At 53.9% G+C, this 9,921-nt stretch overlaps 2 protein-coding genes across 2 annotated transcripts in view; one reads left to right on the top strand and one right to left on the bottom strand.

Moving 5' to 3' along the window:
• The first annotated feature begins 2,076 nt into the window (after window positions 1-2,076).
• NRROS (negative regulator of reactive oxygen species) lies at window positions 2,077-4,405 on the top strand. Its single transcript, XM_010176544.1, has 2 exons — window positions 2,077-2,184; window positions 2,438-4,405. The coding sequence occupies exons 1-2, from the start codon at window positions 2,077-2,079 to the stop codon at window positions 4,403-4,405; spliced, it is 2,076 nt and encodes a 691-aa protein (XP_010174846.1).
• Window positions 4,406-9,746: 5,341 nt separating this feature from the next.
• The window catches only part of CEP19 (centrosomal protein 19), a 754-nt gene continuing 579 nt past the window's right edge, over window positions 9,747-9,921 (bottom strand). The window contains 1 exon segment of the mRNA XM_010176536.2: window positions 9,747-9,921. This exon segment is cut by the window's right edge and continues 25 nt beyond it. Coding sequence (XP_010174838.2) covers window positions 9,747-9,921 — 175 coding nt within the window.

Below are 9,921 nucleotides of genomic sequence, written 5' to 3'. Positions count from 1 at the left end.
AGCTGTGCAGAGGAGTCATGGTGCAAGGGGTTGTCCCAATCCTGGCTTGTCCCTGGGAGCAGCAGGAGAGCCAGGAGCTGCATCACCCCTGGTGGGGACCAGTTTCCCCTGGCATCCCCCTCCCTACCTGCCAGATCCCTGCGGTTCCTCACAGAATGGCAGGGGCTGGAAGGGACCTCAGGAGATCATCTAGTCCAACCCCAAGTAGTTCCTCCTTGCTGGGGAGCCGTTGGCGAGTGCATGACCCGGGTTGTAAGTGCTGAGATCAGTAAGCGCAGTGCCTGGCCGCGCTCTCTGCCTCCATGTGACTGCCGTTTCCGTTCGCTTCTTCCGCAAAGGCTATATTGGTGCTAAACCAGAAAGTGGGTGGGAGAGAAAACCAGCGGGTTGCACCTACCCGTGGTCCCCAGAACGCCCCGGGCGCAGCTGGAGGGGTCACCGGCTGCAGGATGAGCTGCGGCGAACCCTGTGTGCCATCCCACGCCGTGAGTAACTGCCCCCCAATACCTTTACTGGGGGGAAAATCACACTGGGGGGTTTTTGGGGAGCCCCCTCACCAACCTGAAGACCCATGGCAGCCGTGCATTGCTAGTGCCCATGCTCACGGGTTGCGTGGGGCTGGCGTGTGCCGTGGGGAGCACCCCGGGTGCTTCCAAACCTCTCACCTATGGGCTCCTCTGCCGGGCTGCAGGCAGGGGTTTCCTGCCGGTGCTGCTGCCCGCTCTCCTGGCTGGGGGGGCACCATGCCCACAGCCCCAGAGAGGAGCACAGGAGGATGGAGACACTTCTGATGTTGGGGAAGGCCAGCACTGGGTGGTAAGGCTGAGCTGGGTGAAGGAAAGTGAGAGCTTCTGCAGAGGGGTTCAGGGGCTGAAGGCAAGTCGGAGCCAAAGACCCATTTTTTTGGGTGCAGTGAGGACACAGCAGGGTCATAGATTCATAGAATATATTGGGTTGGAAGGGACCCTCAAAGGTCATCTAGTCCAACCCCCCTGCAGTGAGCAGGGACCTTTACTACAGCAGGTTGCTCAAAGCCCCATCAAGTCTGACCTTGAATATCTCCAGGGATGGGGCCTCCACTGCCTCTCTGGTCAACCTGTTCCAATGATCCACCAGCCTCATATGCCTGGGCATGAGGTGCCACTGGAGACCAAGGGCTTGGGAGGCCACAAGCTGCTGTGCATCAGCTCCAGGCTGGGGAAGGGGCTTCCTCTCCATCCCCACCAGACTAATAAATGCTGCTTTGATAAGACATCATCTTCACACTTTTGGCTGTCCCAAAGAAGGACACAACCCAAGACTCCTGTTCCCTCTGTGCCGTGAGGCTCCAGCTATTCAATCTGCCAAAATTAACCCTCCCTTTCATCTTCAAGCACTGGCTGTTATGAAAACGCCGCTCGCCGAGCCCTCGCCGAGCCCTCGCTGCTCATTTGCCTGAAGTTCAGCTTTTCCCCAGATGCAAATGCCGTCAGCTCCGGTTCCACCAAGTTAGTAACGGGGCACCTCATACTGGAGAGCCTCCACTTCCCTGGGAGGACCTTCAGCAGGGATGGGTGCTAGAGGGGACTGGGTAGTGGCTGGGTTGGTGTCCCTGGGGGAGGGTTTGGTGCTGGAGAGGGGGGGACATAAGCTCTGGCTGGTGGGAAGCCTCGGTTGCAGTTCAGTGGCGTTTGCGAGCAGCTGTGCAGCAGCGACGGTGCCTTTCCCACCTGTGCTGCCTTGTGTGGGGACTGGGCTGCCACCTCCCTGTCCCTTCTCTTCTTCTGCCCTCAAAGCCCTCCTTGCTGGACCACCACAAGGGCTCCTGCTGGGGTGGATGGGCTCAGTGTTGGGCTCTTTGACATTTCTCCATGGCCATCTCGTGGTAGCCCAGGCATGGTGGCCACCGCTGTGGCATGTTGGGATCCCATAGTCTCTGGGTGCCCCTGGGACTAACGATGGCAGCTATGCACTTGCACAAGGATCACTGCTGCCATGATGGAACCCTGGGAACACCTGGGCCTTTCAGGATGAGCAGTTCGCAGCTTTTTACCTTCTCACCTCTGTCTCCATCTCTACAGGAGTACCACCACTGAGATGGAGGCCCTGCTCCCTGGTCTCTCCCTGCTTCTGGTCCTCCTGGCAGTGGGATGGGGAAGTGGGGCAGGCACAGCCTGGGCAACATCTCCTAGTGGCTGTGAGCTTGTAAGTCATCTCTTGCGAACCTTCACCCTTCCAGCTGCTTGGTGCTGCCGTGCAAAGCCCAGGCACCTCAGCATCTCCAGGCCTTCTCTCTCCCAGCTTAGTCCACTCCTTTGGCTTAGCCAATGAGTGGGCTAGGGTGCCAAGGCTCTAACCACAGAGCAGCCTCCTCCATCCTCACCCAAACTTCTCCCTCCCCATCTCTCCCCATCTCCTGCCTCTCAGAGCAGCGTCACATATCCACTTCTTGCTTTAGGTGCAGAGCACCATGGACTGCACTGGGAGATGGCTGAGCTCTGTCCCAGGAAATCTTCGAGGTGATGTTGAGGAACTGTTGCTTGATGACAACACTATCCAGGTTCTGGGCAATGCCTCTCTGCTCTCATACCACCAGCTGCGGCATCTCAGCTTGACCAAGAACCGTCTGGAGCTCATTGAGCCCCACACCTTCCTCAGCAGCCAAGGCCTCCACGTGCTCTCCTTGGCAGACAACCTCCTCTTCACCAACTACTCATGGACAGCAGCTGCTCTTTCTGCTCTGCCAGCCTTGAGGACACTGGATCTATCTGGAAACCGCCTCACTGAGGACATGGTATCGGTTTTGGTCTGGAACCTGTCTTCCTTGGAGTCCTTGTCTGTGGCCAGGAACATCATCATGAGGCTGGACTCATCTGTCTTCGCGAACCTGCCGCAGCTGTTGGAGCTGAACCTGGAGAAGAACTACATCTTTGAGATTGACCAAGCTTTTGAAGGGCTGCAGAGGCTGCAGAAGCTCAATGTAGCTTACAACTACCTCCCATGCATAGTGGAGTTTGGTCTGACCCAGCTCAAGGTGCTCAATGTCAGCAACAATGTCATCGAGTGGTTTCTGGCCCTGGAAAGTGAGGACCTCTTTGAGCTGGAGGTGCTGGACCTGTCCCACAACCACCTCCTCTTCTTCCCCTTGTTGCCCCGGCAGAGCAAGCTGCACTCCCTGCTGCTGAAGGACAACGAGATGAGCTTCTACCAGCGCCTCCCCAACGGCACATCCCTGGCAGACGTCACGGTGCAGTTCCTGCTCATTGATGGCAACTCCACCAACATCACGACAGTCAGCCTCTGGGATGAGATCTGCCACAGCAACCTCTCCTCTCTGCGCCTCCTGGACATGAGCCAGAATCAGGTCTGGTACCTGCCGGAGGGCCTCCTAGCCCAGATGCCCTCCCTGACCCAGCTAAAGCTCAACCAGAACTGCCTGGAGACATTTCACCTGTCGGAGGGGGACTCCTTATCCATGCTGATGGAGCTGGACCTCAGCCAGAACCAGCTGGTGGAGCTGGGAGCAGAGGTGGGTGCCAGGAATGTCCTCCCCAACCTGCAGCTCTTCAACCTCAGCACCAACAGGCTGCAGGCGCTTCCTCCTGGGGTTTTCAGCTACACCAGGAAGATCACTACGGTGGACCTCAGCCGCAACCGGGTCAACCTCTGTCCCCAGACAGCTGTTGTAGGTGAGGTGGAGAGTCCCCCCTGTGTGGACATCAGGGGTGTTGAGACCTTGACTCATCTCTCCGTGGCTGGCTGTGGTCTGCGGGGACTGGGTGGCCACTCCTTCCAGGGGACGTCGCTGATGCATTTGGACCTCTCTGATAACCATCAGGTGCTGTCTGGGGACCTGGAGTGGCTGCAGCACCTTGCTCTGACACTGCAGGTGTTGTCTCTGAGGAACACCAGCCTCACCTCCACTGCTGTGGACTTCTCTGCCTTTAATAGCCTCGTGCGCTTGGACCTGTCGGGCAACTCCTTGACTGTCTTCCCCACCTCGCTGGGCCTCCTCAAACTGCACAGCCTGGACCTGCGGGACAACTCTCTCCCAGCTCTCCCGCCGGACGTCGTGCGGACGCAGTTGGGGAAGAGCCTGCGGGAGGTCTACCTCAGCCGAAACCCCTACAACTGCTGCACGCGGGGCTGGTGGGACGCCCTGCAGCGGGTTGAGGGGCTGCACATTGCTGATGGGCAGGAGGTGACCTGCAGCTACACCTCCCACACGCTGAGCCCCAGGGCGCTGCCCGAGCCCATCCTACGGAGCTGCCGCTGGCAGACAGCTGACCTGGCACTCCTCTACCTGGTGCTGGCTCTGCCCACCTGCCTGACGCTCCTGGTGGCCTTCGCTGTTGTCTTCCTCATGCTCAAGCAGAAGCTCCTGAAAATGGTGAAGAGCCGGTGCGGGGTGTCCAGCCCTTACTGATGGCTGAGGAGGAGGAGGAGGAAGGACTTGGGAATGGTGAATGTGAGTGGGTTGTCACAAATATAGGCAATAATGCCTCGGAGGTGGGTGAGATGGAGACTTGCTGTACTGGAGGAGCAGGGGGTGCTGGGAGAGCTGCTGCTCCTGCTATGGATGCCCTAAGGGTACCTAAAGGGTGTGAGGCTGTGGCCGGTGATGGAGCCTGGATCCGTGCTGGGCATCCTCAAGGGACATATCTTCAGAAGAATCCTTCAGTTGATGTTGGTGAGCGCCAAGCAGACATGACACTGAACATCTCTTGGCCAAAGGGGCACGGACAGTTGCCCCCCAGCACTGGTATTTGCTCTTATTCAGGCATTTCCTTTTATTTATTCACCCCAGTAGCCAGCTCTTTGCTGAAAAATATCCTCCAGCTCCGCAACCAGCCTCCACAAACTGCCCTGGGCTGGTGCAAGCATCACCTGGATGCTGCGGAGAAGGGTCTCCATGGCTGTGGCTTCCTGTGCCGCTCTTGCCAGCACCAGCAAACTCACAAAGATCCCTGGGCGTGCACCCGTGTGCGTGTGCTGATAAGACAGGCATTGTCAGCAGGGCTGAAACTCATGTTTTGGGGTGTCCTTGCTTGGTTAAGTTGCGATCCTGGCTAGAAGGGCCCATTAAAAATAATCCCAAGTTGCAATGAGGTAAAATATTGACTAAAAGACATGAGAATAAATTATATCAGCAGTAATATTTTATCATTGATTTCTTTCCCTCCATCAAGCACTGGATTAAACAGATGCAAAGGAGATAAGAGGAGAAAGCCTTCCTCCTTGTTGCGCAAGCCCTGCTCCTGTGGGCTGTCAGCTCCGGTATCATGGGGGGGTTTCCTCCAGCCAACCCTGGTCACAGCACGTACCAGCTCTCCTGTACCTGGGGAAGTCCTACTTTGTTCCTTGGAGGGTTACTGTGGGTGGAAAGGAGAAGAGGTGGTGGTTTGTGCTAACTCAAAAACCTGCTGAGAACCAGAGCAGCTCCATTCCTGTGGCGCCATCAGGATGTCTCCAGTGAAACCCATGTTTGAGTTTAATGGGAACATGGGAAGTGAGCTGCAGTGCCAGTGTTGGCAGGGTGGGAGCTTGTCATTGCCTGGACTCAGATGAGCTCGGTGGGTTGATGTGGGATGTGCTGGGGGCTCGAGCTCCCCCAGACAGCCCCATGTCACTCCACCTGACACTGGGGTTCTCCTGGGAGGTGGTGGAGGGAGATGTCCGAGGCTGGTGGTGGGGCCATCACAGAATCCCAGGATTGCCTGGATTGGAAAAGCCCTTTCAGATCATCGAGTCCAATCATTAACCCAACACTGACAAGTCCCCAACTAAACCATGTCCCTCAGCACTGTGTCTACACGACTCTTCAATCCCTCCAGGGATGGGGACTCCACCACTGCCCTGGGCAACCCCTTCCAATGCCTCAGAACCCTTTCTGCAAAGAAATTCTTCCTCACATCCAATCTCAACTGCCCTTGGTGCAACTTGAGGCCATTTCCTCTGGTCCTGTCACTTGTTCCTTGGTTGAACAGACCCACCCCCACCTCTCTGCACCCTCCTTTCAGGGAGCTGGAGAGAGCCAGAAGGTCTCCCCTCAGCCTCCTTTTCTCCAGGCAGCATCCTCCCTGGTGCAGACGTGGTCAGCTGCAGCTCGGACATCACCCAGTGCATCTATGGCAGTGAAGCAACCTCTGAACATGAAGACAGCCTGCAGGGAGGTGGGTTCAGAGATGGAGAGGTGCATCACCGCCTGTTGTTAGAGATGCTGCTGCCTCGATGTGCAGCAGCCATGGGGTGACAATGGGCTGCAGCAGAGTGGGTGGCCAAAGCAGAGCTGCAGTGAGTGCTGGGGGGGTTGGTTGGTGACGTGATTGCTATGTCGGGTGTAGGTTGCTGTAGGTGGGACCATGCTGGGTCTGAGTGCTGGCAAGGCTCTGGAAACCCAGCTGTCAAATCTGTCTCGGAGAGTGGTGGCTTTCTGGCCCTATTTTAGACCAAACCAGCCAAAACCAAATCAGGCCCTAGATGGGGAATCCCTCAGCCTGTTTCAGCCATTCTTTTGCCCGTAAGCCGCACACCCGAGGGACAACAGTGACCTAGAAACACGTCCCTGCGATGTCCTCCAGTGGGTCTGCGCCAGCACCAGGTGCTGCAGCTGTGTTTCTGTGTCTCCTCGCTGGCAGGGTGGGCAGGGTGCTCCTGTGAGCACCCACCTCCCTGGGGCCGTTTCCCCCGCTGTGGGTGCCAAATCCGGCCTCAGAGGGTGGATGTGTGTGCTTCCTCCACCGCCGCAGCCGCTGCTGCTTCTCGTTTTGGTGGGGGGATGTGGGGCGTAGCCGTGGGCGTACATGTAGGTAGGAACCCAAGTGCCTGGCACTGCCCGCGGCATGGATAAATCGTGGGCATTGTGGCTCATACTGAGCTGATGTGGAGGACACTCAACATTCCTCCACCATCGGAGGTGTCAGCAGCTTTGCTCAGGCACAGTTCTGGGAAAGCCAAGGCTCACCCAGAGCTTGGATCTGCAAGGGATGTTAGGGCAACAAGATGAGCTTCTGCTTTTAGAGTGGTTGATGTCCTTACTGAGCTGCTGTTCATCATCTTTGCAAGGCCACAGAGACTGGGGAGGTCCTCAGGGACTGGAGAAAGGCAAATGTTGCACCCATCTTCAGTAATGGCCAAAAGGACATCCTGGGGAGCAGCGGGACAGTCACACTCATGTTGGGAAACCCTTGGAGTGTGCTTTCTTGGAGCACATTTCTAGAAGAGGGTGGCTGGGAGTGGTCAGTGTGGGTTAACCAAGGGTTGGTCATGCCTGACCAACTTGCTTGTCTCTCACGATGAATCAGCTGGGTTTGTAGGCAAGGGGACAACAATAGGTACCATTTCCCTCAACTTCAGCAAGACTTCCAATACCATGTCCCACAACATTCTTGCATCCAAGTGAGGATGTTGTGCTCTGGATGGGCAGGCAACCAGCTCAGTAGAAGGCAGTTGGATGATCAAACACAGAGGGTAGCAGTTAGTAGGATGTGCTCTATCAGAAGGCTGGTGAGAAGACATGGATGGCAGGGGTCTGATCTGGGATCTATCCCATTTGCTGTCTTTGTTCGTGATCTGGGAGAGGCCACGGAGTGCCTTCATGTCCAGCTTACAGATGAGCCCAAATTGGGAGGATTAGTTGATTCTGAGTAGGGCTGCTGTCCTGAAGGACTGGCGTGGCCTGGAGGAATGGGTCTGCAGGAACCTCACAATTCAGGGAGGTGATTACCCCCCTCAACTCAGCACTCATTAGACCTCATGTAGATCTCATCCAGTGGGGATGGCCATGCCAGGGGAGGAGATGCAGGCTCCATCCTCCAAGCCCCGCCAGGACAAAGCCAGGTGCAGGCTGAGTGTGGAGAAGACATCCCCACAGGTCCCCTCTCACCCAAGTGGGAGATGCTTATGTGCTGTTATGTTGCAATTTTTGGCTGGAAATAGAGCAAGGCCTGTTCCAGAGCCCTACACACCCCTCTGCGGGTGGAAGAGTTGAGTCAGGCTTTGTTTTTTTTAAATGCTTGGCAAATGAGGCATCAGCTTCCATTTGTCTTCTGAACTATCCAAGAAGAACTTGGACAAACAGAAGCTCACTCATCTCCAGTGATGACAAAGGACAGTAGTTTAACTGACACTGGTTTCAGATTTTTTTTCCCAGAACTGGCTCTGTCGTTTCAATGCGTAGGAGGAGAGCTCTTCCAAACTGCAGCTTCTGCACTATCACACCATGTCTTGGTGATAAAATGGACAGGTTTTAATTCATTTGTGGGTGCAAGAAGGAAGACAGGAAATAAAATGGTCTTAGAGGCACTTTACAACTTAGAATCACAGAATCATAGAATGTTGTGAGCTGGAAGGGACCCACCAGGATCATCAGTTCAACTCCCATCCCTGCACAGGACAATCCCAAGATTCACACCATGTGTCTGAGGGCCTTGGCCAAATGCTTCTGCAATCTTGTCAGGCTTGGTGCCATGACCACCTCCCTGAGGAGCCTGTTCCAGTGCTCCACCACCCTCTGCCTCAAGAACCTTTTCCTCATGGCCAACCTCAACCTCCCCCAGCAAACTTCTCCTAGTTACCTGAGGCATGAGTTTGTTGAGGCCACTCACCTCGGATGAAGGCCCTATCCCATTCACAATCCACCCAGATTCAGAAAGTAAAAACATGGGAAGCTTTTGGAGTCACTTAATTTTCTAAATTTTCTAAACTTACCCTTCCAATTCTTACAGGAGAGGAGGATTTGACTAGTACAGACCAGCTGAGGTAGACAGTGGGATGAGTAAAATATTCGTTTGCACGAATATGATGGATTTCTCAGTGACCATCAGAACACTACTACATGGAAGACCTTTTGCTGTAGCTTTGCCACATCAGGTTCTCCCTAGCACTTTTTGGAGTGAGCCCAGAACTGTAGTCTGCAGCCTGGGTGAAGGTTTTGTTTTACTCTAAAACCACTCCCAACCTTTGTGACTTCCTACCACACTCCCCTTTTTTGGATAGTTTAAGCCCATTTTCACAGAACTGAGTACTTCCTGAAAAAGCATCATCTAGTAGTATAGGGAAGCAAAACCCCTCACTTCATCAGCTTGAAATCACTGTATTTTCAAAAGTCCTTTCAAGACTAACATACTTTCTAGATGTTTCTTAAATACAAGGGTTTAGATTTGTGTAACCATTTCTAGATGTTCTGTTTCTTAAATACAAGGATTTAGATCTGTGTAAGCTGAAGCTGGAGAATTAAGCATCATTCAGGAAACATGAGGGTTAATATTCTCATGGCCACGTTGATTTAACCAGAAAGACTTATATATATTTAACATTCCAACAAGTAATGATAAATACCATATGTATCCAATAAAGCTTTAACATTAGTTTCAAGTCTTAAATATTTAACACTTCATTCTCAGATGAAGCTGAACAGAAATCACAGCAAGGCAAGCTGTTGAGGTTTTCAGCCAAAGCTGACTGAAAAGTCAATGAATGAAAGGGTAAATAATTTAAAATTATTTTAGGCACTTGTACACAGGAAAAGATCAAAAACACCCAATAAGCTCAGCTGCCCAATTTCCACTTCATCAAGTCTGGCTTCTTAAACAAAGTTCACTTAAACCTGGAATTGCTGTAGCACCTCAGGCCTTGGGCTGCCCGTAGCTGCTGTAATGCCCGTCAGCAGCACGAGCTGAAAACAATGCGGTGGATACGTACGCTGACATCATTCTGTCTGCTGGGACCGGGAGGTTTGTCTCCGACCTGCCCATCTTTGTCTGGAATCAGATTTCTTCACCTGACTCCGCGTCCCAGCCGCAGGACTCCAGCTGCTCGTCCTGTGGAAACTCGACCTCAATGTCGTAAATAAAATCTGGGTCGTCCTTCTTCTTCCTGTTCTTTTCGAAGAGCTCATCCATGATGCTCTTCCTTTTGGCTAGTTCCTTGTCATCTAATTTG

This window comes from Antrostomus carolinensis, unplaced genomic scaffold (assembly GCF_000700745.2).
Source record: "Antrostomus carolinensis isolate BGI_N321 unplaced genomic scaffold, ASM70074v2 scaffold47180, whole genome shotgun sequence".
Lineage (NCBI taxonomy): Eukaryota > Metazoa > Chordata > Aves > Caprimulgiformes > Caprimulgidae > Antrostomus > Antrostomus carolinensis.
Note: the sequence above shows the minus strand (reverse complement) of the source record. Positions and strands in the feature narration are given on the sequence as shown.

Bases quoted from the DNA above. Each gene is read 5' to 3' on its own strand.
- NRROS (XM_010176544.1), top strand. From the start codon at position 2,077: ATGGAGGCCCTGCTCCCTGGTCTCTCCCTGCTTCTGGTCCTCCTGGCA. The intron at 2,185-2,437 runs GTAAGTCATCTC...TTCTTGCTTTAG, and splicing joins CTCCTAGTGGCTGTGAGCTT to GTGCAGAGCACCATGGACTG.